Source organism: Miniopterus natalensis, chromosome 14 (assembly GCF_054644295.1).
Source record: "Miniopterus natalensis isolate mMinNat1 chromosome 14, mMinNat1.hap1, whole genome shotgun sequence".
Lineage (NCBI taxonomy): Eukaryota > Metazoa > Chordata > Mammalia > Chiroptera > Miniopteridae > Miniopterus > Miniopterus natalensis.
The window spans coordinates 42,934,054-42,961,965 of record NC_142094.1 but is presented as its reverse complement, the minus strand read 5'-3'; the positions used below and the strand labels follow the sequence as shown (position 1 = coordinate 42,961,965).

The 27,912-nt window shown below is 56.8% G+C and overlaps 2 protein-coding genes across 8 annotated transcripts; one reads left to right on the top strand and one right to left on the bottom strand.

Moving 5' to 3' along the window:
• Nucleotides 1-44: 44 nt before the first annotated feature.
• On the top strand, nt 45-16,901 carry PDZD7 (PDZ domain containing 7). Of its 2 annotated transcripts, XM_087824163.1 has the most exons (17): nt 45-175; nt 858-1,231; nt 4,359-4,499; nt 4,824-4,998; nt 5,512-5,688; nt 5,956-6,103; nt 7,324-7,384; nt 7,779-8,186; nt 8,656-8,853; nt 10,366-10,416; nt 11,013-11,188; nt 14,146-14,237; nt 14,374-14,465; nt 14,622-14,693; nt 15,203-15,874; nt 16,193-16,293; nt 16,686-16,901. In XM_087824163.1, exons 1-17 carry the CDS (start codon nt 45-47, stop codon nt 16,899-16,901), a joined length of 3,285 nt encoding a protein of 1,094 aa, XP_087680289.1. The 2 variants fall into 2 exon arrangements, with proteins under 2 accessions (XP_087680289.1, XP_087680290.1); XM_087824164.1 differs by lacking the exon at nt 45-175 and having other exon boundaries at nt 992-1,231; nt 10,369-10,416.
• Nucleotides 16,902-17,722: 821 nt separating this feature from the next.
• LZTS2 (leucine zipper tumor suppressor 2) lies at nt 17,723-27,588 on the bottom strand. 6 transcript variants are annotated; one of them, XM_016220056.2, is made up of 5 exons: nt 27,535-27,588; nt 21,829-22,278; nt 20,539-21,201; nt 19,777-20,034; nt 17,723-19,062 (listed from the first exon to the last, which is right to left on the bottom strand). In XM_016220056.2, the coding sequence occupies exons 2-5, from the start codon at nt 22,234-22,236 to the stop codon at nt 18,379-18,381; spliced, it is 2,013 nt and encodes a 670-aa protein (XP_016075542.1). In that variant the 5' UTR covers nt 22,237-22,278; nt 27,535-27,588; the 3' UTR covers nt 17,723-18,378. The 6 variants fall into 6 exon arrangements, with proteins under 6 accessions (XP_016075542.1, XP_016075543.1, XP_087680636.1 ...); XM_016220057.2 differs by lacking the exon at nt 27,535-27,588 and adding an exon at nt 27,002-27,528; XM_087824510.1 differs by lacking the exon at nt 27,535-27,588 and adding an exon at nt 24,766-24,842.
• Nucleotides 27,589-27,912: the final 324 nt, after the last annotated feature.

The following is a 27,912-nucleotide window of genomic DNA, read 5'->3' as shown; positions in this document are numbered from 1 at the left end:
TAAGAGAGGCGATGGGAGGGAGTGACTGGCGGCCCCCTCAGCCAATGGGAGCTCGGCAGCGCTCAGGCCAGCCCGGCTCCTGCAGCCTCCGAGAGGCGTGGGCAGGGTCGCCTGCAGGTGCAGTCGCTCACGCCCGCGGGCGGGCGAGGCCGGCGGCCGCCGCACACCCGAGCAGGTGAGGGGGGCCAGGGGCCGAGACCGAGAGGTGGGGGGGCAGCGAGAACCGAGCCGGGGGTGGGGTGCTGCGATCTGCTCTGGGGGATTTGGCCCCGGGTTTGCGCGGGATGTTGTGGGGCTCTTGACAGCAGGTCCTCCACTTGGAAGAGCGTCACGCAACCTCTTTAGATGGGAGAGGGTGGAGGACAGAGGGGACAGCAGCCTAGGGCCTCGGGGGTCTCTGGGGGCCTGGGAATCTGCAGTCTTTGGCTGCAGCTGTCCCAGGTCCTGAAGGCGTGCCCTTGAGGCCTGAGCACCCAATGCTGGCTGCCCCTTACTCACATACACAGGAGAGGTGTGCAAGGAACTGTCCTGGCTCCGATTTCTCTCACACAGCTTGAAGCCCCAGGGCCTGCAATAATCCCATCCTCTCCACCCTCTCAACCTCCAGTGAGGGCTGAGGACCGAGTAGATGACTCAGCTGAGAGCAGGAATGAGGGATGAACGAGAGGTTCCTCCCCGTGAATAGCTCCAGAAATTCACGGTGGTGGCTGGACTAGGCAGTTCTCTGACCAAGGGTGGGAAGGGGGAGGGGCCTAAGGTATGGGAAGGCAGGCAGGATCTTCAAACCAGGGGGAGGAGTGGAAATCCTGGGGAGCAGCATTCACACCCCTCCTCCAATCCCCCCTCTTCCTGCGCAGGCCTAGTGCACACTCCAGAGAGGCAGCGGAAGAGAGGGGCTCCGGTTCCCTGGGACCCCAGTCCTGCCCAGAAGGCTCATGGAGCCCAGAGCACGCAGGGCCCTCCTCTCGAGGGCTAGCAGCTTCCTTCTGGACCTGTAACCTAGCCGCCATGGCGCACGGTTTCTCAGTGGGTTTCGACCCACTGGGCCTTGGAGACCTAAGCTCTGGCTCTCTGAGCTCCCTCTCCTCCCGAGGCCACCTGGGCAGCGACTCAGGCTCCGCAACGCGATACCTGCTGAGGAAGCAACAGCGGCTGCTGAATGGGCCCCCCCGCGGAATCCGAGCCTCATCGCCCATGGGCCGTGTCATCCTCATCAACTCCCCCATCGAAGGTGGGGGCGGGGCCCAGCCCCAGGCTGGGAGCAGGGGGTGGGGGGGAGAGGACATATGGCACTAAGTAGGAGGCAGGGCCAGCACGGGTGGGGGAACCCAAGGGATGGGAATCTTAAGGATGGGGCTTCTGGAAAGCCATATGCTCTTCCTCACCTATTTTCTTTTCACCTTCAGGCCAATCCTTTAGGGCTCCAGGATGGTAGAGAGGTCAGAGGTGGGAAATAGGGCATGGCGACAGGGAAAGTTATGTGCGTGAGTGAGTGCGTGTGTGATATGCTAGTCCCCAAGTGAGCAAGGCGGGGTGTTGAATCGGCCCCTCCATTTCATGGACTCTACCTTTGTCCACCCCCATTTGTGTATGCCTCTGGGGCACGTGCGGGATAGACGACATCCTCCATCAACCGGCCTATTGTGTGGCCAGCTCTGTGTTGAGCTGTAAGGAACCAGTGCCCGGCAGGCAGGCAGACAGAATGAAAGCCTCGCATACAAAAGGAAGGACATAAAGAAAGGATAGCATCTGTAGAAGAGTGGGGAAAAAAGGAAGGTGGGGGTCAGGGAAGGAGCCCCAGGGCTGGGCCCCAAAGGAGGGGATGACCTCAGCTTATGGAGATGCTCAATGGCATTTCGTTGCACACCAATTCTGTACCAGCCCTCCTTAGGTTCTGCAGGGAACTTAGAGAGAGATAGGGCTCAATCTTCACTTTCAGAAATTTACAGTGTAGCAGGGTTAGAGACAGCAATGAGGACAGCTAGTGATGGGTGCAGGTGTCACAGACAAAGGATGGAAGTGGGAGCATGGGGCAGGCACTTAAGAGACAGCTTGGCTGCGGTGACAGGTGTGAGGCAACAAGAGCAGATGAGCAAAGCAAGACCTTGAATGGCAGCAGGGAAGTGGGGCCCCCCTGGGCTGGGATTTCTGTAGACAGGACCAGATAAATATCTCTAGCTCCCCTCCTGTCTGTCAGCCAGCAGAGCGCCCTGGCTGAATCCTAGACTGGGCTTTTCAGACCCTGCTCCTCCCCCCTTCCCCATCTGGGCATCTCTGCTCCTCTGGGCCCAGGGTGGAGCATGGTACTCAGGGATCAGGCTTTCCCCCACCAGACTACCTGGGAGGAGGGAAGGGACTTTCTTAGGTAGTGCAGTCCAGGAAGGCTCCTCTGAGAAAGTGGTGTCTGAGTCAGGAGGGCCTGAGGAATGGGAGCTGGCTGTATGAAGGTCTGGGTAAGAGTATCCCAGGCAGAGGGAACACTGAAAGGACTGGCCCATGAGAGAAACAGGAAGAAGGTCAGTGTGGCCAAAGCTCGGGGAGGCCCAAGAGGGAGGCCAGCAGTGAGGGAAGAGTGGTGGGCAGAGGAAAACCCAGGAAAGGCCTTATTGGGCATAGGAGGAATGTGGGGTTCCTTCTAGAAGCAGGGGCAGGCATTGAAGTTTTTACTCAGGGGAAAGGCATGAGCTATTATAAAATCTGACTCTGGCCACTGTGTAGAAAATGAATTAAAGGAGAGAAGATCAGAAGCGGAGGGAAAGTAAGGAGGCTGTGTAGCGCCTGGAGGGAGGGGTCAGTGCCTGGGCTAGGGCAGTGGAGGGAGAGAAGATTCCATTTTGAGATGCCCCAAGCTCTTAGGCTTAACCCCCCAGATCTGGCATCCCCCTGGCTCAGGGCCCTAGGGAGTCCCCAGGGATGGACTGAGGAGGAATGGGGTTGGAGGATGGAAGAGCAAAAGGCTCCTTGGCTGGGATGAAGGTTCCCAAAACCTGTGCAGATAGAATCAGCTAGGAAGCCCAGGATCTCCACGTCTCTGTACTGCAACATCCCTGCCCACAGGCTGCCATTGGGGATTTCTTCCTGAGCTGCCCTGGTCATGCACTGTAACCTGGTTTCTCTTACAAAAAACAGAAGTGTGTGTGTGTGTGTGTGTGTGTGTGTGAGAGAGAGAGAGAGAGAGAGAGAGAGAGAGAGAGAGAGACTGAGAGAGAGACTGAGAGAGACTGAGAGGGAGAGACAGATTGATTTCTTCTGGAGTAAGCCTTACCCAAGAAGAAATCTCACCTTCTCACCTGGGAGTCAATTTACCCTCCAGTCTTCTCACTTTTCTACAACAAAAGGCCTCCTCAAGGACCCACCTCTGAGCCTTTGCTCACTCCATCCCTTCATCAGTGTTTTCCTTTTCCCTTCCACCCATTCAGATCACCCATCTTAGTCCTCCAAGAATCCTTCCCTGACAGCTCCATCCCCTAGGGACCCTCTTCCTCTGACTTTCCCCAGCACTGATGGAGAGGACCACTCTGGGCACTGGGCACATACTGCAACATGGTATTGCTTTGCGTTTCTCTCTTCATATAGTCAGGCAGCTCTTAGAGCCCTTACTTCCAGAATCACAGAGCCTAAGAGATAGAAGGTGCCTCAGGGATCCTTCCACAACATCCTAGACAGGGATTTACCAAGTGTCAGCTTGTATGCCTCCAAAACTGAGGAACTCACTCTCCTCCTGGAAATCTCATTCCATGCCTGACAGCTGAAAGTTTTATTAAGTTTTCACTTGCTCAATGGGCCTCCATCGAATTTCACTATGTGGGCTTTGTTCTGCCCTCTGGGTTGCACAGTCAGAAACACCTAATACCTTTCACAGAACAGCCATTCAACTATTTGAAGATAGAGCCAACATACTCATTTCTACTGCAAGCTGAAGAACCCAGACTCCCTCAGCTGTGCCCAATAGAATGGATTCTTAAACCTCTTTTCTATCCCTCTACCCTCAGAGTACCAAGATTTTAAGTATTTGGCCTATCCCGGGCCTGTGGGCATGGGAAGCTTACTAAGCATTACACACACACACACACACACACACACACACACACACACACACACACACCTACCTATATTATAAGGGAAAGAGAACAGTCTTCCCACATGGAGTCCTGTCCTGTCTGCTTCTGTCCCCTCTCTAGCCCATAGTCTCAAAATCACCCAAAGGAAACTCAGAAATTGGCTGTCCCTCCTTCATTTAGGACCCCGGATGCCTATGCCCAGGAACCCAGCTTATGCATGCCCCAAAATGGGGAACCCAGGGGTCTCCTGTGCTCAGAATAGGCATGGGAGTCATGCCTGTGTCCCCATCCCCACAGCCAACAGTGATGAGAGTGACATCATCCATGCGGTCCGAGTGGAGAAGAGTCCAGCAGGGAGGCTGGGGTTCAGTGTGCGGGGCGGCTCTGAGCATGGCCTAGGCATCTTCGTCAGCAAGGTGGAGGAGGGGAGCAGTGCAGGTGAGCGGGGTCCCCGGGGGTGAGGTCCTGGGGATGCATGTGACCCCACCTCAGTGGGCTACAGAGGTGCTATTGTCAGGGATGGGAGGAAAGGCCCTCAGCTTTGGAGGGTCTGATCTGATGGGGAGATGGAGCCCCCTCCCAGGGCAGAGTGGGCTAGTGGACAGGTCCATAGTCTGACATGGGTCACACAGACCCTACCTGGGGACTCCAATCTCAGGGAAGAAGTTTTACCCCAGGGAGCCTGGTCTGATGGGGGCTCAGCCTCACACTGGAGGACTTCTCCCAAGTGGCCCACACCAGCCACCTGTCTCCCTGGTGCAGAGCGGGCTGGCCTGTGTGTGGGGGACAAGATCACCGAGGTGAACGGGCTGAGCCTGGAGAGCACCACCATGGGAAGCGCTGTGAAAGTCCTGACAGGCAGCAGCCGCCTGCACATGATGGTGAGGCGCATGGGCCGTGTGCCGGGCATCAAATTCTCCAAGGAGAAGACCACATGGTGAGAAGGCCCGCCCTGCCTGCCCCGGCACCCCCACCCAAAGCCGTGGCAGGGGAGGCTGAGGGCACAGGGATCTGCACGGTCCTGGCTGGTGTGGCTTCTGCTTCTCCCAGCCCCTGGGGCTGGAATGCAGGGATCCTAAGGCCCAACCCTGAAATGAGAAAAGGCCACGTCTCTCCTCCAGCCCTCCTCTCAAAGCTCTGCTATCCCAGACCCCACCAGCCCTGCCCCCCACGCTGCTGCTGCTGCTGTGAGTTTAAGGTAGTAACAGCCTCTTCCTCACGGGCCTATGAGGATTCGAGATGGGACTGGGCTGTTACAGTTGCTCCATGAAAAGAGGAAATTAGGATGGTTTCCCAGATTTGACTCATCTATGTCCCACTGAGCATCTTAGACCTGGGAAGTCCCCCAAAGGCAACCCCCCTTTTCCCATACAGTTGTGGGGGCTGCTGGGAGGAGGGGTGGGTCGTGGCAGATGGGGGCCCAGGCCAAGGCTCCTTGCTGCTGCCCCAGGGTGGATGTGCTGAATCGGCGGCTGGTAGTGGAGAAATGCAGCTCAACGCCATCTGAGAGCAGCTCAGAGGACGGTGTGCGGCGCATCGTTCACCTCTACACGACCTCGGACGACTTCTGCCTGGGCTTCAATATCCGTGGGGGCAAGGAGTTTGGCCTGGGCATCTACGTGTCCAAGTGAGGGTTGGGCAGGGAATGAAATGGTAGGGTAGGGAATGGGCCCTGGGCTGGGCCCTGGGGATGGGTTAGCAAGTGAGGCCTGGCCAACTACATGTTCAAATGAGGACTTATGTCAGGGGTGGGATCTGCAAAGGGGTGCGGGGGTCACCAGGAGGAGGGTCAAGGAGTTTGGGGTCATCCCTGTGACCAAGTGAAGAGAGTCTGGAATGGGGTGAGAGAGGGCAGGCCAGGGAGCCCACCAAACTGCTGCCTGTCTGACCCTAGAGTGGACCATGGTGGGCTGGCCGAGGAGAACGGCATCAAGGTGGGAGACCAGGTCCTGGCTGCCAATGGTGTCAGGTTTGACGACATCAGCCACAGCCAGGCCGTGGAGGTGCTGAAGGGCCAAACACACATCATGATGACTATCAAGGTGGGCAGCACTGTGGGAGTCGGGGAGAGGCAAGGCTGTAGGAAAGACTTCCCAGAGCACTCTAGCACTTAATTATGCCCATTGCTCTGCAATTGGACATTTTCACAACCGCGTGAGGAGTAGGGCAGGCGGCGTCCTCATTTTGCAGAAGAAGCGAGTAGGGCTCAGAGAGGCAAAGTAACCAAGGAACCAGAGTCAATTTCTCAGTTGGTCAGTAGCAGGGCCTGGTTCTAGGCCTGATCCCCACAGGTCTAGGGCAGCGCTCCTTTGTATGAGCAGTGGAGACCTATGATTAAAAGGAAAAAAATGTTGCTCTCAGAAGGGTGGGATGGTAGCTGTGGCTTTGGGTAGGATGTAAGTGGTGGGCATCCTCAGGGTACAGGGCAAGAAGGGCTGGGCTGGGGCCAGAGATTGGGTTTCAGGGGAGTTGGCTGGATCCATTATTCATGTGGGCCTCACACTTGCCTGAGGATCAGGTCCTTCTCACTCTGGCTCCTGGAGGATGTGGTGACTCACTCTCCCTGGTGTCTCATCCTGGCCCCTGCTCCACTCGTCTCATGCGTCTCCAAGCCTTTCACCATTCAGTGCCTCCTCCACCATTCTCCGCCACCACCGCCTCTATTTTCCACCTCTCCCAGATTCCATTCCTCCATTTCCTTCCTTTCAAATTATCCCAAACACCCCTCCTTACCCCCACTCCACCCTCATTCATTCATTCATTCATTCATTCATTCATTCATTCATTCAATATTTTTAAGTACCTGCTATATGATAGCCACTATGTAAGGTATTGAGGCTACAACAGTGAACAAGACAAGGTCTCTGCTACTGGGGGAGACAGAGAAATAGACTAGATACATGCAGATTGTGACAAATGCTATAAGGAAATTAACAGAGATGGGATGAGGTAATTTAGGACGACCCTTTTAGTCAGGGAGGCTCGGAGCAGGCCTCTCTGAGGAGGTGACACCAGAAGAGGGAGCAGGAGCTAGCCACAAGATGAGCTGAAGGAAGAGAATCCAATCAGGAGGAACAGCAAGTGCAGAGGCCCTGAGGTGTAGAGAAACTTGGTATGTTCAGAAGTAAAGTGGCTCGTGTGACTAGACCATGATGAAGGAGATGATAGGTTGAGAAGTTTACTCCTGTCCCATCACTCCCCATTCTCACTCTCCCTTCCGACCCCCTCCCCATGCCTCCTCTGCCCACCATGCCCTCCCCAGGAGACTGGCCGGTATCCTGCCTACAAGGAGATGGTTTCTGAGTACTGTTGGCTGGACCGACGTAAGTGCTCAGGCCCCCAAGGTTGAACGGAAAGGGCTGAGGCTCAAGGGTGGGCCAGAATCTCTGAAGAATAAGTGGGCAGGGGGACTAAGATCTTATTGGGATTTTCACACTGCCCAGAGCTGCTTCTGGGCTCTCCTCTGAGAAGCTGCAGGTTCTGTTGCAGCCTCTCTTAGGGTCTAGAGTCCCAAGGGGATGGATGGAGGAGAAGTGACTTCCCCAAGGTCTCATCCTGCTGGCAGGATGCTAAGCAGCTAAATCCTCAGATCCCGTGCTTCCAACCTTGGCTGCTACCAGATGCTCCCCAAGCCCAGGGGTGGTCTGTAAGCCTGGCAAGGCTCTGATGCAACCTGAACAGACCCCCAACACTCCCTTGCTTCCCCACTGCCTGCAGTGAGCAATGGGGTGCTGCAGCAGCTGTCCCACGCCTCTGAGAGCAGCTCCAGTGTCTCCTCATACGCCTCCAGTGCCCCCTACAGCTCGGCTGAGGGCTCTGGCTCTCTGCCCTCTGACCGCATGGATGTCTGCCTGGGGCCTGAGGAACCCAGCAGCCGTGGCCCAGGCTGGGGGCGAGCAGACACAGCCATGCAGACGGACCCAGACATGGGGGGCCGCTTGGAGACCTGGTGCAGCGTGCGGCCCACAGTCATCCTCAGGGACACAGCCATTCGCTCTGATGGACCCTCACCTGCCCGTCGCCTTGGCTCTGCTCTCTCTGAGTCCCCCAAGACTGCTCTGCTGCTAGCCCTCAGCCGACCCCGGCCCCCCATCACACGCTCCCAGAGCCACCTGACTTTGTGGGGTACGTGGGGGATGGGTGGCTGATGCTCTCTTAAAGACCCTGGTCCAAAACCTCCCTTAAACCCTGTCCTGGGCCCCAAACCTCCCTTTGCCCCAGGCCTTGACCCAGCCTTAGACCCAGAACACACTCAGACCCAGACCCAGACCCAGCTCCAGTCAGCTCTGGGCCCAAAAGAGCCCTAACCATTCCCCTTCAGCCTGGAGTCCCCAGACCCCGCGGGCGCATCCATGCACACACACACACACACACACACACACACACACACACTCCAGCCCTCATGGATCCCTCGCATAGGTGAAGGAGGGGTGAAAAATTGGAGGAAGACCCCCCATCCCCACCTCCCCACATGGCTGCAGACCCTGTCTGTCCCCCTACCCTCCCTTCTCTCTGCCCCTCCCCACACCCCTGCCCCTGGTCCTTCCCTTCTGCCCACCCCTCCAGCTCCCCGGGTGCTCCCTCGTGTCTGCAGAGGAGAAGCAACAGCGGAAGAAGGAGAAGTCGGGGTCCTCCGGGGAGAAGGGGGCCCTGCAGCGCTCCAAGACACTGATGAACCTCTTCTTCAAGGGAGGGCGGCAGGGGCGGCTGGCGGGGGACGGGCGCAGAGAGGCCTGGACGCTGGAGAGAGGGAGCCCGGCCAAGCCCCGTCCACGCCTGGACATGGAGAAAGGTGAGTGCTGGGCTGGTCAGATGGGAGGAAAAGTCCACTCTGGCATCCAGCCCCACACTGCCTCTTACTAGCTGTGAGTCACCACTCCGCCCTGTGAGCGTCTCCTCCTGAGTAAAATCGGAGTAATAATACCTATATCTTTAGAATAAGTGGATTAGTGTATGTTCATCACTTAGGACACTGTCTCCCACACAGAAGGTGCCCAGAAAACGTAGTGGTCATCGTGATACTGCCGCATCTCCCCATTTTACAGACGGGAAAACTGATAGAGTCACAACACAGAAGGAAGTGGAGGAGTTTGAATCTGATCCCTGTGCTCTTGGTGCTCAGGGGAGGAAAGGGTCCTCTTTTCCTAGAATATTTGGCATTACCTACCCTGACCAGAGCTCCACAGGCCCTACCCAGCCCTAGAACCATCCTTGAGCAAGGCCATTTCTAGATCAGGGTCCAGACGAAGGGCCTAGGCAGGCTGCACTCATGTCAGGGGCTTCCTGAGGCCCCTCACAGAGGGCCTCTCATCTCCCAGGTGAGGTTCAGAGGCTGGACCAAGAGTGGATGAGTTGAATCTTGGGGTTGCCTGTGACAGAAACTCAAAGTAACTTTAAAAAGCACCTCTTGGTTCAGCTACCAATTTGAGCTGGGTCTAAAGGTGCAAACAATCTCACCAGACCTCTGCCCCTCTCATCTTGTGGTTCCCTCTCCCCAGGCTGGCTTCATTATCATGCAGGCTTTGCCCACTTCAGCTAAGTTGGCCACTGTGGCTTCCCCCTGGAGTCCCAGCTGAAGTCCCAGGCTCTCTCATTGGCCCAGCTGGGACCACATGCCCAACAAATCACTGTGACGTGGGGGAGAGGCTTTCATCAACCAGCCAGGGTCATGTGCCCACCCTGGGGGACTAGCACTATAATGGGAGTCCCCAGGTGAAATCAGAGTGCTGTTCCAGGAGGGAGAGTTGGACGTTGGGTAGGCAAAAACAACCAGCTGGTGAGGAGCTGGGCCCTGCCCCTCCCTGGGGTCTCAAGTAACAGTCCCATGGGAGAGACAATCCCTTCAAATAAGGGCAGGGCAACCCCCCTTCCTCAACTCATCTCTCTTTCCACAGCCACTGGGGCCCTGCTCTCTCCTGGTGCTCCTCCCACCTCTCAGGCCACTCCTCTCTTTCCTTCAAAGGCTGTCCTTTTTCTCTTTTTCCCCTGAAGGTAAGTGCCCCCCCCCCAAGAACCCCTAGGGTTCTTGCCTCCATACGTTTGCTTCCAAATGAATCTCTATAAGCAGAGCTCATACTGCACCCCCTCTTGATCCAAAACCTTCACTGGCTCACCATAGCCTATGAACGAAGTCATTAGCCTGAGCATGGCCTTCAAGACCCTCATGGCCTGGCCTCTTGCCTCCCCGTCTCACCACCTTCCAGCCTGAACTCTCCATTCCAACCACTGATCCAGCCAGTTCTGAGCCCCCCAATCCCCCCCCCATTTGGGGCCTGGGCCTGCTGCTGAGCCTTTTTCTTCTTAGCAGGGGGAGTGGGACCTGTGCAGAAGTTTGTTACCTGGAGACTAAGACGAGGTAATTCATGTATCTCTTTACCAAGGCCTGGTTTACAGCAGAGCTGCTGATGGGGGGTGCATGTTGGTGCAGCTAAGGGATTTGGGGCTAAACTCAGTTGAGATCAAGGATGGGAATCAGGCAGATAGGGAGGTGCATATTGGGGGCAGCTAAAAGAAATAGTCTAGGAAAGATAGGGTTCCAGACAGATACTGGGGTACATTTGTGAGGACTGGGGCGCTTGAGTTGGGACTCCCAAAGACAGATTTGGGGGATATGAGGAAGCCTTGTGAGAACTCCAATGGGGTCCAGACGAACATGACAATGTATGTTCAGGAGACCCAGGGGCCACTAGGCCAAGACTCCAGTAAGGAACAGACTGACATAGGGGTCTGTGTTGGGGGGCTGAGGGACCTTGGGTGGAGCTCCATTGGTGGGCAGGTCACTATGGGAGACAGTGATGGGGAGCGTCTGGGCTAAGCCAGGACTCTGTCAGGGGCACTTGGGCCTCTCAGCCAGCCTGTCCTGAGGTCTGACACACCATTTAGGGAAGCCCCTACCTCCTTCTCTGATGGCTCCAGGCGCCTTCATCATACCCCTTTGCCTCTACTCTGCAGACCGAGAGAGGGGCCGGGCCCTGCTCTCTGCCAGGTCTGGGAGCCCCTCCAGCCAGCTGCCCAATGTGGATGAGCAGGTACAGGCCTGGGAGAGCCGGCGGCCACTTATTCAGGACCTGGCCCGGCGGCTGCTGACTGACGATGAGGTGCTGGCCGTCACCCGCCACTGCTCCCGGGTGAGCCTCCAGCCTGCCCCCAGCCCCAGCACCCAGCCCTTCATTCATTCAGGCTACCATCTGCTGACCAGTATCTGGGCTCAACACTGTAAGGCCGGTGGTCATTAAAAGCAGAAGTCACCCCATCACACACACACAGAGACACATACATACTGAGCTCACAACCAGAAAGGGGAGCTAGACCATAACTAGAACCTAAACACCCATAGTGACAATCATATGAAATGTTGTGAAGGAAAAGAACACAAGAAAATAACCTGAGGCACAAATTAGACGTGGTCCGGGAGGGCCTCCCTGAGGGGGTGACATTTAAGCTGAGGAGAGAAGAGTCAGATAGGTGATGAGTTGGGGGACATGAGTCCTTGCAGTCCCCTGCCTCCGTTCTCCTCTAACCCCAGCCCATCCTCATGCCCCTTTCTGTTCCTGGGTCAGCCCACAGGCCTGGCACAGGTAAATAATCCCTTGCCCCCCACACATACATGCAGCCCAAATCTCCCCAACACCTACACTGTTGTTCTCTCTTCCCTTCCACTTAAAACAGACCAGAAGGCCCAGGGTGGTGTGGAGGTTAGACTTGAGGGAGTCTTTGTAGCCTGAATGTTGGGGAGACTACAGGAGGCATAGGTCACTGCCTCTAGGAGGACTGGAAGGCCCTCTCTAGTATTTAGGGCTTCTCGCTGTCTCAAGAACCTTCAGGTTTCTGTGATGGGTTCCCTGTGATGAATCTGCAGCAGTGTACACGCAAGCCTGTGTGCAAGGCAATCTGAGGAGCCTCAGGAAATTGTTTGTGGATACCCCCACTCCCTCACCTTGGTCAGGGTGGGGCTGTGTTGTATGTCTGTGTGATGTGTGCATTTCTCTGTTTGTGGGGTACCTGGGTTTGTGTCAACTTAGCTGTGTGATTCTATCTGTGTGAATTTGCATGTGTCTGGCTAAGGCATGTATGTGTCACCTGGAGACTAAGACATGGTAATTGATGCATCCCTTTACCAAGGCCTGGTTTACATCAGGGTTCCTGTGATGGGGTGCATGTTGGGGACAGCTAAGTGTCACCTTCATCTCTCAGCGCTAAGTGGGGCTGGCTGTGTGTACCAGCCTCTGTGGGCCTGCAACTTTGGGCTGTGGCCACTAGGTGGGGATCTGTGTCTGTTTCTCTATTCTCTCCTTTCCCCACCCCCTCATCCTTCAGCTCCTCCCACACCACCCAAGCCAGGATGCCTCTGTGTCCCCACAGCATCTGAGGAGCTCGGAATGCTACCAAACCTGACCCAAACCCTACCCACAACAAGAGATCAGACCCTCTGGGGTGGCCTGAAAGATTAGTAAAGCTTCCCTAGTGATTCTGATGTGTGGCCCTGAACTCCTCTCTCCTCGTCTCAGCCACCCCTTCACAGCCACCAGGCCAGGCATTATAACCATCTCTCTGATCACACTGCATCCCAATCCCCCTTGTAATCTCTTTGACAGAATGGAGTACAAGTTCCTTGTTCTCACCCTCAAGGCCCTCCCTGATTTGACTCCCCACCCACTAACCTCAGCTCCCCCATAGTCACCACATCACCAGATCGCCTTCCCCTGGTCAGCACAGAGGTTATATATGAACTGTACAGCTCTACGGGTGCTACTCACACTGTAGTTTCAACATGCGCAGGCTACATGGAGGTCCTTTATGTAACCCACGATCAAGTTAAACTTCTATCTACCTGTTATTTCATATCATCCTTGGAATACTTTTCTCCCAACTTTCATGCCGATCCCTGAATTTATCCTTAAGAGTCAGTGTAAATGCCACTGCTTCCATGAAGCCAACTCTGATCTTCCCACCCACTCTTGAGACTCCCTCTGTTGGTGGTTTCTAGTTCACTGGGCGCGCATGGCTCATTCTGCCCCTCATTCCAACTAGACGTAGTTCTTGAAGATCCAGAACAGGGTCTTCATTATTGTGCCCCACTGCCACCCTCCAGTGCACAGCCTGGCACTTAGTGGGTACTGAATGCAGGTTTGTGAACTTGAAGTATGTGCACATCTGTGACTATCTGGGGGTATATTGTCGATATGTGTATGTGTGAGTCCCTATAACTTTGTGTGTGGCTTAGGACCCCACACATATGTTTATCTTTTCTTTATTTCCAGGTATTTATGAATGTCTCACTCTGACCACCAGGGCATGCTGTTTCTCATACACAGGATGCTCTGTGTTTGTGTCCCTGAATCAGTACGGGTCTCCCTTTCACCACTAGGGGGCGGTATGTGTCCATTAGGGTGGCTCCCAGGGTTCAGTTTGCCAGTTTGTGTGCGTAGGTGGGGTGTGGCTGGTGGCATCCGGGCACTGCCAGGCAGAAGAGCCTCCACCACCCTGAGCACTGACTGGAGAAGCTTTCTGTAGGGCCACCCGGTCCCCAAGGTCCTTATTCCAGCCCTGAACAAAGCCTAATTTGTAGGTCTGTGTGCAGACAAATGATGAGCCGGCCAGGCCCAAAGCCTAGTGTTCCGTCATATTCTTTCCTTCTGCTCAGAAGGTGGGGGTGGGGAGGAGAGTCCACTCGCTGCACATCCTTTTCCGGTACAGAATAGGCAAGAGCCGGACCTCTCAGGTTTCAGTCCCTCTGCGTATTTCCTTATCTGTGTGGCCTTGGCAAAGTCCTTTTCTCTGAGCCTCAGTTCTTCATCTGCAAACTAGGAACAAATACTGTCATCTCTCGGGGTGGCTGCTAAATAAGAGACATGTGTAAAAGGCTTAAAAAGGTGCCTGTCCCAAAGCTGTCATCACTAGTACAAGTTTGTTACTATTGTTGCAGGCTTCCACCTAGTCATCAAGACGAGACATCCTGTGGACAGCCTGGGGATGGGGAGAGCCTTTCTTAAACATGAGGGCGCCCCTGAAATGCCCCCGCATTGCCCCTCTACCAGCTCTGAAGTCTCTGCTGCTCTCTGACCTGTGGCGCCTCTCTCCGCAGTACGTTCATGAGGGCGGCGTGGAAGACCTGGTGAGGCCCTTGCTGGCCATTCTGGACAAGCCGGCAAAGCTGCTGCTGCTGCGGGACATCAGGTGGGGAGGGGGTTGTAGGAAGGGATTGCAGCAAGGGGACCCTTGATACCTCCCCCAACCTTCCCAGGACCAAAGCCCCTGCCCCCCGCCCCTCCAGGACTGAACCCATGCTCACCCCCATCTTGCCCTCCCCCAGGAGTGTGGTGGCCCCCACAGACCTGGGCCGGTTCGACAGCATGGTGATGCCAGTGGAGCTGGAGGCTTTTGAGGCCCTCAAGAGCCGGGCAGGTCAGCAGCTGGGGGGCAGGACTTGTGGATCCTGAACCCCAGGTGGGTATGGGGTGGCATATCCTGGTGGAAAGGGGGCAGAGTCCTTCCTTCCAGCTGTGCCCATCAGGGAGCCTGTCAGCCTGTCCCTGCCACTGATTTCTTCTCTCCAACCAGTACGGCCACCTGCTTTGCGACCAGCCCGGCAAGACACACCACCCAAGCGTCACCTCATCACCCCTGTGCCTGGTCAGTCAGAGTCCCAGAGCCCAGGGATGGGGCACACCCATGGGAACTGGGGAAGGGAGAACAGGCCTTTGGTCCCTGCCCCCATGACTGTAGGCTGTTGTGGTTTCAGAGGTATTTGTGGTTCCCTGAAGGAAAGCCCTCATCCGCCAGAACCATTTCTGTCACATCTGCTCACCACTATTACTTACCTAATAATTGGTTTTAAACCAACTCACTTTTAAACTCTAGTCTCATTCTATGCAATAACCTCCAAGAAATTACCAGTTTGGTGTGTGAGTCATATTTTTTCTTAGACCCATTTTAAAAAACTATTACAATAGAAAGTATTAAAATACTATTACAATGGAACATGGGCAGTGTCCCTCACTGCAGGGAATGCTACTGTGGGGCCTGAGCAAACCCAGGCCTTGGTCTCCTAGGCCCTACAGGAACAAAGGCAAGGACTGGGGTCTGGCAAGGTGGTCTGGGCTGGTGAGGAGGGGCAGCCTGACCTTGGCTCTCTTCCCCAGACAGCCGTGGAGGCTTCTACCTGCTGCCTGCGAATGGCTTCTCTGAGGAGGAAGATGAGGGGGAGCTGAGGGAGCGGCTGGGGGACCTCCAGGTCTCCCTGGGTGCCTCTGCCCCACGCCACTCTCATAAAGGGATCCCCCCTCTCCAAGACGTGCCAGTAGATGCCTTTGCCCCACGCCGAAGCACCTGCACACCCCCTCCCCAGCCGCCCCCTGTTGCTCCCCGGCCCCCGAGGCCTAACTGGCTGCTGACAGAACCCCTGGCCCGAGAAGACCCTCGCCAGAGCCATAGCCATAGCCATAGCCATAGCCAGAACCAGAGCCAGGGCCAGGGCCAGAGCCAGAGCCAGGGCCCAGCCCAGAGCTGCAGCCGCAGCCCCAGCCGCAGCCGCAGCCGCAGCCGCAGCCGTGGCCGAGGCAAGTCGCCTGGACGCAGGCGTTCCCCATCCCCGGCGCCTATTCTCACCCCCAGCATGGCCAATGGGCGCTACCACAAGCCTCGAAAATCCAGGCCCCCTCTGCCACGACCTCTGGATGGGCAGGTAGCTAAGGCAGGGGGCAGTCAAGGGCCCCTGGAGAACGGAACTGGCAGGACAGCCGAGCAGGCAGCCACGAAGGCCCCTAGTGGGGAGCTGAGGACAGTCATGCTATCCAAGACGAAACAGTCTTTGGGTGAGTCTGGGTGGGACTGGGCCTGGCAGGGGGCTCTTGGGTTTGGGTAAGGTTGGTGGATTTGGTTTTGGGATGTGACTAGGGGGCCTGATCCTAGGAAAAGAATCTGGGTATTGGGGTATAGTTGGAGGGGTGTCTAGATTTGGGGGCTTTGGGATCTGGAGGATTTTGTAGTGAGTTGAGGATTGACTAGTAACAGAATTGGAGTTTGGGAAAAGTTGGGGGTCCTGGATTTGGGGAGGGGTGCTGGGTCTACCCTGGAGCTCTGGGTTTTAGGAGTATGGCACATTCCCACTCTGTGTTTCTCACTCTCACTAGGCATCAGCATCTCAGGGGGCATTGAGTCCAAGGTGCAGCCCATGGTGAAGATAGAAAAGATCTTCCCTGGGGGGGCTGCCTTCCTCAGTGGGGCCCTGCAGGTGGGTGAAGGGCACCCAGGCCCACTCCCTCAGCTGATTCTGGCTGAGGCAGGCTGGTATATGCTCATCTGCCAGCCAGGCATGTTTAGACCAGGTTGTGGGAGGAGAGGGGTCAGGCCTGCAGGATGAGCTGGCCAAGGAAAAAATCTGTCCCCTCATGCTGGCCTGGGCCTGAGGGTGGCCCATCCTGTTCCACCCCTTGCCCCAAGGGACAAAGGGCCATTGTCTTTGCCCCACCCAGCCCCCAACAGCTCCAGGCACAAAAGTCCCATTGTCCATCCCCTCCACCCAGATGGAGAGGAATGCCCTAGCTGGTGGAGGTGAGGGGTTGGATGCTGGGGTAGGGGGTCACCTGATGAGGGAGGGCTGTGATTCTCCCACTCCCATCCTAGGCTGGCTTTGAGCTTGTGGCAGTGGATGGAGAGAGCCTGGAGCAGGTGACCCACCAGCGAGCAGTGGATACCATCCGCCGGGCTTATCGAAACAAAGCTCGGGAGCCCATGGAGCTTGTGGTCAGGGTCCCCTGGCCTGACCCACCACCCTTAACCTATGACTCATCAGCCTTCAGTGATCAGCTCCTTCCTGCTGATCATTCCCCTGCCCGCTGACCCCTTGGTGGTACTCCCACTGGCTGCCAGAACCTCACAATGCCCTTCCCAACAAAACCCAGACCCCTCCCACTGATCCCAGGCTCCTCCAGCTGATCCCCAGCTCAGTGCCCCCTCCAACCTTCCAGACTTCAGATTCTAACTCCAGACTCTCCCTACCTATCCCATGGCTCTTCCCACTGACCTCAGATCCTCCCACTGACCCCAGAATCCTCCTGCTCTCTCCCAGACCTTGCCTACTAACCTTCTGACTTAGGAACCTCCCACTCCTGCTTGCCTTGCCTACTCCCAAAGCTCCACTGGTGGCTCAGATTTCCCTGCTTTCTTCCCTCCCTAGTTATCACTAAGGCTCTGCCCTTTCCAGACAAACTTGGTGTCAAGGACAAGGTGCTACTGGGCAGCCTGTGTCACCCACTCACTGACCCCTCCTAACCTCCAATGACAGGAAGGGGGTCGAGAAACTTAGTCTGGAGCTTGGAATTGATGGGCACCTTCTCATGATGCCCCTTTTGATTGTCCCAAGCACTGAGGGGCATATACTCTCAGATACAGCCCTCAAGCAGTCATTGCCTCCACCTCCCAGCCCCAAGCAGTGTTCTGTGCAAGGGACAGGATGGAAGTCTTTTCTAGTTTCTCAAACCCCAAGACCATTTCATGTTGTGGTCTGCTAGCCTTAGACTTTCTACTACTGGATTTGTCCTTTCCCCATCTCCCTTTCTCCCCCTAAGACCTCCATGAGGGGTAGGGGGATAGCTAGCAAGTAAAGAGGGGGTGGGGGAGGGTCAAACAAGTTCCCATAATCTTTAGTTAGCACTCTCACCTTTTTTTAAAAATCAAAAAAGTTTTTAATTTTTTTCTTTGGGTTTGTACAAGAAATTTACAGTGTGAAAAATATACAAGTGAAAACGAGGCCATAAACCAGGGTGTAGGGAGGGGCCACTTGGTCACAAACACAAATAAACAAGACATTTCAGAGTTCTTCCTTTGGTCTGACTATAGGCCCCTCACCACAAGTGAGAGGCTGCAGAGCTGGAAGATGGGGATCAGGCCCCAGTCCCAGCCCTGTCCCCCAACATGGGCAGGGTGGGGCAGGCACATCTGGAGCAGCTGGCGCTGTCTGGCTCTCTCTGGCTTTGGAGTGAGGGAGAATGTGGGGATGAGGGAGCTCCTTCCTCTCCCCAGCCCCCTGGCTGGTTGAGCTGGTGAGAGTCTAGGGTGAATGGGGTTGGCAGAGTGGCACTGGCAACAGGTGGGGAGTGAAACAGGTAGAGTGAATAGGAGCCTCTTGGTGACAGTAAACACAGGGACCTCCAAGGGGTCTGATCTTGCTCATCCAAGTCATAGGGCAGCCCTGGGTTCTTGGGAAGGGCCCAGAGGCCTGGATCCCAGGGGACGAGTGGCTCTAGGGCCCTCAGTGGACTTGAGGCAACTGTTCCCTTTCAGTAGAGCTCCCTGCAGAGCTGGGACACCAACGGCCCTAGATTTCGGTGGCAGTGATCTCCTCCAGACAGATGCAGGGGGCTGGCTCAGCCAGGCCCAGGTCGGCGAGTTCCCGGGCCTCCAGCTCCAGGCTGAGCTGCTGCAGCTCCTGCTCCAGCTGCCGGTTCCGCCGGTACATCTGGATGTAGTTGTGCTGCAGCTGCTTCTGGTAGCGGATCACCTGCTCCTTCTCTGCCTGCCAGGCCAGCCGTTCCCCCTCAAAGTTGTCCCTCTGCTCTTCGCCCCGCCGCCGTTCCTGCTGTAGCTCGGCCCGTAGCCGCTCCACCTGGGCCCGTAGGCTTCCCCCAACCCCGGCTGCCACACGCTGTGCCTTGGCTTCATCACTCTCTGCCAGGAGGAATGGGTCAGCAGTGGCAGGTGGCACAGGGGGTTCCCGGAGTCCAGCTGCCTCAGTGTCCAACTGCCCAGCTTTCTCCCGCAGGCGCTCAGCCTCCTGGCGGTGCCGCTGCAGCTCCTGGGAACAGGCCTCCAGCTCCAGCTCCCGTGCTCGAGCTGCCTCCTGGAGACCCCGTGCCCAGCCCTCACTGACCCGCAGTGCTGCCCGTGCCTCCCGCAGGGCCACCCGCAGGGCTACCAGCTCACTGCCCTTCTGCACCAGCTCTGCCTGAGACTCCTTCAGTTGCTGCTTCAGCAGAGAGATCTCGCCCGACTTCTGGCACACCTGGTGGTGGGAGGGAGTCAGGAAGGATGGTGAGAAGGGTTCTCCTGGGGGAGGGGGGGGTCAGGCCCTGACAACATGCTGGACATTTGCTGGAGAGGAGGTTTGACCCTTACCATTTTACAGATGAAGACACTGAGGCAAGCCTAGTGACGTGCAAGGTCATACAGTTAGTCAGTGGCTAAACTGGAATACAGACCCAGATTTTTTCCTTTCAAAGTGGTATCTTTAAACCACTTAGGTTAAAAGCATAGACAAAGAAGTCAGATTGCCTTGGTTCAGATCTCAACTCTGCCACAGACTGGGTATAACTTTGGGCTCCAGCCTCTCTGGGCCTCAGTTTCTGCATCTCTAAAATAGAGATATTAACAGTACCCACCTCATAGGCGTATTAATGAAGATTGGATGACATATAGTCTAAACAACATGCTTAGAATTGCGCCTGGTGCATAGCAAGCACTACATTCTTATTACTGGCTAGAAGGCAGTGTGTGGAAATGCCACCAGCTATGGGACTAGACCACACTAATGAGGACACCAAACATGGCACAAGGAGGCCCCCTCCCAGAAAGGGAGGTCAGAGGGGGATCCTCATCTCACAGAGGTGAAAAAGGAGAGGCCCTCTGGAAGTGGCAGGCTCATGGAGTGTTCCTGAGCCTCTCTTTCTAGGGGTTGTTCCTGTAGGACCCTGCTCCTTTCCTTCCTGGTCTGACCCACCTCCCACTTGGTCTCCTCAAGTCGTGGTCCGAGCTCCCGCTGCTCTCGCTCGAAGGTTGCGCAGCGCCGCTCTAGCTGTTCACGTTCCTGCAGCAGCTGTGCAAAGTCATCCTGCAGCTGCCGCTTCTCCTGCTGCAGCTGGAACACCTGCAGCTGCAGCAGCTGCTGGGCTCGCTGGGCCCGCTGGGCCTGGGCTGCACCATCCTCTCGCAGGGCCTCCCGCTCCCGCTGCCAGTGCCGCTGCCGATCCTCATACACCTGTGGGTGAAAAGGTAGACCTGGGTCCTGGCCACTCCCCCAAACCACGAGCCCTAGCTGCCCCCAATCACCGACTGCTCTGGTAGCCCACTGGGGTCTTTGGGCAGCTAGATTCCACTAAACAATGGTAATAATGACAAGAGTAACAACTACTTTTATGATAACACAAACAATAACAACAAGTCCTTATGTAGCATTTCCTAGGTGCTGGGCATTATTCTAAACACTTCACACCCTTTGCCTTAATCCTCATAACTCTAAAGGGACAAAAATATCCCCATTTATAGATGAGGAAACTGAGGCTTAGCACAAATAAGTAAATGGTAGTGCTGGGTTTGAATCCTCACCACTCTACAGTTAAGCCAGACAGCTGGGTGGGAACGGGGTCACAAGTGCAACCACCCGCCACTTGCCCCCACCCTGGAACAAACAGAAACGCTCCTTAGATTCCCAGCACCTCTGGATGTCCTTCCATGCCACCCCCATTATCGCCACTGACCACACCTGGCACATGGTCACCTCACTCTCGTCCAGACTGTCCCGCAGCTGCTGCAGCTCTGCTTCACGGTCACGGAGCTTCCCTTCCAGGGCACAGTGCAGCAGGGCCTCGTCCGAAGGGGGTGGAGGGGGTGGGGGTGGTGGTGAGGAGCGCTCCCCACAGGAGCTGCTGTCAGGGGAGGCCCGGGGACCACTGCCCAAGAGGCCTCCAGCCATGCGGCCCCCCAGGGAGCCTGTGCTCTTGCTGGAGGAAGATCGGCCACTGTCTGAGTGGGAGGGCCCAGTAGGGGCTCCTCGGGCTGGCCCCGGGAGTGCCCCCCGCCCAGGGCCATGGGAGGGCAGGTGCCCGCCCGGGGAGTTGGTGGCCGGCTCAGCACCCCCAGTGCTGTAAGTGGGTAGGCTGGACAGTGAGTTTCGGCCGGAGTCAGACAGCGTCCCTGATGGGCAGCCACTGGCCCAGCCACTCAGTGCCAAAGGTTTGTCAGCAGCTGAGGAGGAGGAGGAAGAGGAGGAGGAGGCAGGGCCCCCAAACAGCTGTGTTAGGCTGCCCTGGCTCCCAGACAGTCCGGTGGCCCGAGGACCCAGGAAGCTGGGGAGAGATGGCGCCCCTCGAGGTTTGGGCAGGACTGGCTTGAAGGCTGTTGGGCGGATCAGGATTTTTTCCATGTTCTGAAATGAGGTGCCATGTGACACTGGAGATAAGCTACTCAATCTTTCAAAGCCCTTATTACACTCCCTGTCTTCCCATCTAGGGGTCTCCCATCCCCATATATTAATAACAATTGCTGCCACTAACTGAGAGCCTTGTGTCAGCTTTATGTCAAGTACTTTAAAAAGTTCATATCTAGTCATTACAACAGCTACATGAGCAAAATACTAACACTATCCCCACATTACAGATGAGGAAATGGAGGTTCAACAGAGTTAAAGGCCTCGCCTCAAAGTCAAACACACTGCTGTTGTACAACAACAGCATTTTCAAGTAGCTAAGGTTTATTGAGTATGTAGTATATGCCAGGCACTAGGCTAAGCACTTTACATAATTACTTAATTTTCACCAACAAACTTACGAGAGCTGACCTATCACCTCCATTTCACAGATATGGAAACAGGCTCAGGACAGCTAAGTGACTTCCTTGAGGTAATATAGCCAGAATGAGGCAGAGCTGGGATTAGAACTCAGGTCTGGTGAATCTGGAGCTCACGCTCTTTCTTCTAAATAGACTCCAAATTCCTCCAGCTTCTCCAGGGGACTCCTGATTCCACCCAGGCCCCAAAGGAAGGGCTGGTCCTCACCTTCTCCAGCTTTCCAGAGACAGGAATGAGTTTTGGCGGAGGGCCACGGAGGTGGGCGTTACGTGCCCGCTGCTCTCGGGCATCCTCAATGTCACTGCTGGGGCTGGAGGGTGACTCTGTCCGGAAGTCCTCATTGATGTAGGTGAAGGTGGTGCCAGGAACGGTCTTCCTGGGGGGCACAGCTGGGCACAGTGGCTCCTGTGCTTCATAGCCACCCCGTAATAGTCCATCCTGCTGGCGGAAGAAGGTGGGCCCAGGGGGGCCATGGTGGCGGGAAGGAGCTGGCCCCCCCGGGCAGGGCCGGCCTGAGATGAGGCTGCTCACACTGCCCATGGCTGGAGCTTGTGGGGTCGTAGTGGCCTCAGGAGCGGCCTCCAGTGGCACCGGCAGAGTCTGCACAATGGCCATGGCAGCAGAAGCTCTGGCCTGGCCGGGGGCCTCCAGGGGAACCTGTGAGCAGGGTAGTGGTGTCAGAGTGGCTCCACCTTGAGCCCCCTCCCTATAAAAGGTCCCAAGTCCCTCTCCTGATCTCAGGTTAAACAGCTCCCTGATATCGATAACAAGCCCCAATGCCCCCAAGGCTCCCTCTCCAAGCACTGGCATGAACCTGGGTTCTCTCTGGGCCCCAGACCACTGCTCAGCTTTGGTATGAACAGGGAAGAGGACTGAGTCTACTGAGCAGGGATGATGAGGGGACAGGGGACTTGGTGGTTCTGCAGGGCCTAGCCCCAAAGTGCATCCTCCACAGAGGCCAGGACTCAAGTTAGGAAGGGACTCTTCTCTACCAGCTCCCAGCACAGGTCCTTGGTCCCCTGGGACAGGTGGCCTCATTAGAGGGCAGTTTGGGCAGAAGCAACCTCAGGGACAAAGTCAGCAACTCAGATGGTAATTAGGGAACAAAGAGCCAAGGCCAGGCAGTGCCCAGCCTCCCCCAGCTGGGCCTCAGTTTCTCCCAGACACAGAGGCGGCAGGGGTGGAGCTGGCCAAACAAGAAACTCAGAGCTCTTAGGGAGCCCACAGGTGCCTCTGGGGTCTCCTGACTCCATGCAGGCTCATGCTTGTTGCCATGACAACTCCTAGCCCCACCACACCCAATCAGTTGGGCCCAAAGGAACCTACACAGCCTTACTGCCAGCTTCTATGAAACCTTCCAGCGTTAGGTGTTCCTCAGTGTGATCCCAAGGGGATGAGTGTAGAAGCCCTGCCATCACCTCTGGCAGCTGCTTCAAGATCTTACTTCCCTGGAGCCCAGGGAAGAGGGCTCCACCTCCCCAGGCCCTCCCCCTTCCTGGAAGGGGACAGCAAGTCTCCACCCGGAACTCCCTCCATCCTGAGGAAAGGATGAAGACCAGGACTCAGGCATCTGCTGAAGTCATCATGCAGAGCAGGGGCCAAGAAGTGGACAGAGAATTGCATAGGAGGAGTGTGTGTGCTTTTACTTTTGTGTGTGTGTGTGACTGCACAGCATGAAAATGAGCACTGTGTATATGAAAATGTGTGTGAAAACAACATGAATGAGTGTATGTGAATAGGCATGTTAGATAGATACATTTATATATACATGAGTATAAATGTGAATTCACATGGGTATATCTTACAGGAGTACATACGTGTAAATGGGGGGGTCACTTAAAAAGTATGTGAAAGTTACAAATGCATGAAATAAGTGAATTTATGGTGTATGAGTGTGACTACATGAGAGAATATGTTTGGATAGATGTCCACTCATATATACCTGAGTTTTTATGTAAACTCACATGTACTTTACACAAGTGTGTGAACAGGAAAGTGAACGTGTACGAGTGTGTATAGAGGAGTGTGTGTGTGAGAGGGTAGGAGCCTGGGTGGCATGCAGGCAGGGCAAACTGGGTGAGTGGGAGGTTGATTCTTGTCACTCACTGGAGTGTGGGAGAGGAGAGACATTATCTGACTCCTTTGCCTGATCTGCTCCCCTTCTTTCTTGCTTGTGTTCCATTAAGTCCACCCCCACATCCCCATTCAAGTCAAAAGACCCTGAGACCCTGGAAGATGTCCAGACTGAGGCAAGAGGCACTGGGAGCTGGGGGTGGGGGTGAGCACTGTCCACACAAGTGCTAGCCCTGGGCAAAGTTAATGGAATACCCCCTCCTCTGCCCTCTCCCAGCCTGGAGAAAACAGTGGGGAAGGGGCTTCTTAGGGGGCAGTGGGGGCTAGCACCTCTGTCTGCAACTCTCCACTTCAGTGAGCACAGAGAAAGTGAAAATTGAGGGGAGGAGACAGGGACCCAAAAGACAAGAGACAAAGACCCAGAGGCCCCAGGGTGTCAGTAGACAAGGTAGACAGACCCAGGGAGGCCAGGGCCCTGACCTCCATGGAGTCAGGGGCCCCTAAATCCAAAAGAGACATAAAGTTGGGCCCTACAAACTAGACACCCAGGGAGCTGGAGCCAGAGCCAGGCGTCTGGAAAGCCAGGCCTGGCCAGCCAGGCTCCCGCTCTTGGAGCCTGAGAGAGAAGGAGGGGCAAGTAGAGGCTCCATTTTGAGAAATGCGTCTGTGGCTGTGGGAAGGGGAACCCCCACTATCCTCAGCACTCCCTGAGTGACCCCTCTGGCACAGCAACCCACCTTAGTGGGCTGGGGGGGGAGATGAAGGTCGCGTTCAGCCACGGCCCAAGAGAGGTCTGGCCAAGGTCCGAAGGCCCACAGACCTGTTTTGGGGACTGAAGAGTTGGGGAAAGTCTCCCCTCACTAAATTCCAAGGGCCAGTCAAGTGGGTACGCATCTGGGATCACGAGTTCCCATTCTGCGACAGGAAGCCGGGAACCCCCATTCCACCCTTTAGAGCGCCCCCCCCCCCATAAAGTGGGGGCCGCTGTGAAATACCCCCTCCTCGCTGGCCCTCCGCTGCCCAGAAGTTGGGGGAGCCCCCAGGTCGCCTCCCCGCCTCGGCCCCCCTCACCTCCGCCGCTCTGCTCCATGCTCAGCCCCGGGCCGCCCCCCGCGCTCCACCGGCGAGGCGCCCGGCTTCAGCCCGCGCGCGGCCACTCCGAGCCGCCGGGCCCAACCCGGCCCCGCCTCCGCGGCGCCCCCCGCGGGGCAGCCCCCGCCCGACCCAAGTGGGCGGTGCAGCGCGGGGGAGGGGTCCCGGGGCGTCCCCGCCCCCGGGGCGCGGCCACGCGCAAGCACTCCGCGTCACGCGTGGCCGGCGGGGCGCGCGCGGGGGCTGCACGAGCGGGTTCAGAACCCCTCTCCCCCAGGCTGTGTATCTGGGGGCTCGATATGCTCAAGACTCAGCGGCAGTGGGTCACTCTGCCCCAACCCGGGCCCCGGGGCCAGCGGCGCTGGTCATTGTTCAAGCACAAAGGGCCAGGCGCCGCCGCGGCCGCCCTGCCCCCTCCGCTCCTCTAGTCCAGGCGTTGCCCCCGTCCCACAGACACACTCTCCGACTGAGGAGTCCAGAGGGGATGGCTGAGGGTCATCTGCTACCCACTCTATACAGCGGCCGGGACCCTGCGCCCCAGCCCAAGCCTGGGACCGAGGCTCGGTCGGTGCCTGCCCCACCCCCAGCGGCTAAGAGGCGGCACCCTTGGGTTTGCGGAGGCGGCGCCGCCTAGTGGCGCTTTCGGAAAACACACCCAGTAATCCCGTCCCCAGACCTCGGCCTGTCCCCTACCCGACTCCACGGCTCTGTACCCTCTTCACCTTGAGCCCAGGCCTGGCCCAGGGGAGCCTCTGTGCTCCCCTGCCTTCCCTCCCTAAGAGTCATCTGCTAGGAGAGAGGTCATTGCTCGGAGAGGCAGCCCGTGGCCCTTCAACAATAACTGGGGTGAGCAGATTCAAACCCACGCCAGCCTCAAAGCAGACAACATTCCACTGTCTTTTTGGGGTCATGAATATTCTCAACCTCTGGCAAAGAACACCCACACGACCTTTCCCATCTTCTTTCACACAGCCACAAATCAGAGCCTCATTCATCTCGTGTTAAACAATGCCATGTTTCTTCTTTCCATAATCTTTCAGGCCGACTCAGAGACACACTGGGAGTCACACAGCTGCTTGTGCACAGGCTTTCACAACTCACAGTCCTTCACACCTAGTCACAATCTTAAACACAGTCTCCTAAGCATCCTTCATACATTGACAGTCTAATTCACAGTCACTTCTTACACGTACACACATTTCTCAAACATTCTACCACACATACTTTCCTGTAGGGGTCTCTGTGACCTGGTCAGGTCAGCTGATGCCAGCACCTCTGGGCAAGGACAGCCTCCTGCCCCCTAACTCCCCCACCCCTCCACCCACCACCAGGGCCGGGCCTGCCAGAGCTCCTCTGCCCCAGGAAGGAGCATTTTTCCCCCCATCCTCCCCTTCCAGGCCACAGCCCTGGCCGGCTCTCAGCTCTATTTTTAGCTCTATGGAAAGGGTTGTTTTTCTTTCTTTTTCCCTGGAAAGGGAAACATAGCCGAGCCACCCTCAGGCTCACCCCAGACCCTCAGCCTCACAGGAACAGACGGAGCCCCTTCTCTCCAGTAGAGACCCCCTTCTCGGGCCTTGCCCTGATCCCAGCCTCCTGGGGCACCAGGAGCCTCCTCCCCTTTCTGGCTGCATGCCCAGAAGCTCCAGCAGCAGCTGGGCTCAGCGTGTGTGTAGGGGTGGGGGGTGGGGCGGGGAGGCAGGCTGATGGTCTCTGCCCCCTGCCTAATGGGGGGGGGGTCGTCCTCCCTCTACCTGAGGAGTATAGGCCCACTACGGTACTGAGGGGAAGGTTATGCTCCTGCATTCTCTGGGGGAGGGGGACTCCCACTCTTGCGTGAGTGGGTTTTCAGCTCCTATGCTGGGGGAAGGAGCTCCCAGCTCTACAAGGAGGGGTCTTAGTAGGAAAGGAACCGACGGGTGTTCAGGCAGCCGCCACCCAGGCCAGAGGTATGGGGCTGGGAAAAAGGGGTGCTGTTTTCCGCTGCCATCAAGAATAGCGCCCCCCTTCGGATACCTTCAGGGATGAGGGCACCAGGAGAATGCTAGCGGGAAGCAAGGCGAGGAGCCCAGGTAACCCCACCCCAGTCCACAGTCTCCCGTTCTCCTGCGCTCTCCGGACTCCAGGGGGCGTTGTGCTCCCATTTCTGGAGGAGGTCTTATCACCTCTCTAGGCGGAGAATAGAATACAGCCCCGCTGGGGACCCCGTTAACTCTACCTGGACTGGGGAGGGGCGTCCTCGCCCTGATGCCGGGGTGGGGGGAAGCACAGCCCACCTGTCGGCGAAGCTATCACGTGCTCGGCGCCTGTTTACGTCTCAGTCTTCACCTGGGAGGGGGAGGAGCCGCAGGAGGTGTCCCACCCGGCCCGCCCCCTTCCCCGATGGGTCCGCGCTTTTCTCTCAGTCGGGTCATTTGTGCGACAGCAGAGATCCTTGCCCGCTGGGGTCAGCGCGGGCCAGGGGCGCTGCTCCAAGGACAGCAAGAATAACCCACTGGGCGCGTCCTTTCCTGAGTGCACGTGTGTTCGTGTGTCCCAAGTGCGTGCGTGGGTCTGAGTGCACGCGGGTGTAGGCCCGTCCTTGTGAATTTCCGTGTCGGTTTCCTGTTCAGACACTTCGCCTGCGCTCCGGCGTGGGGACTCCCCCCCTCCTCATCCCAACCCCCAGCTTCGCCAGATGGGAAAGTTTACTCCGGAGCCGGGATGTAAGGGAGGCGCGAGTTCCTACACCTTCGCGGCCCCACCACTCACCCAGTGCCACCTGCGCCGCCGCTCCAGCTCCTGCCCAGCTCCTGCCCAGCTCCTGCTCCAGCGCGGGCACCTCCTTGCCGCGGATCCGTCAGCTCTCAAGCCCGATCCCGGCTCCGAGCTCCTGGCGCCCGCCGGGTCCGGCCTGGTGGAGCGGGGCGGGGCCGCGGAGGCCGCGCCCCCGACCCAAGGAAGGGAGTGGTCTGCCCAGCACCCCCTCAACAGCTTACCCAGAACCCAGCCCAGCAGTAGCTCGGCGGTGGCCCGAGGCTGCCCTCTGGCCTCTGACTTCTCAGCTTACTGGATTTGGCTTTAGACCTGGGGAAGGGGCGAGTAGCACGTGATTAAGAGCTAACCTACCTACCTGGCTGCCTTAACCAA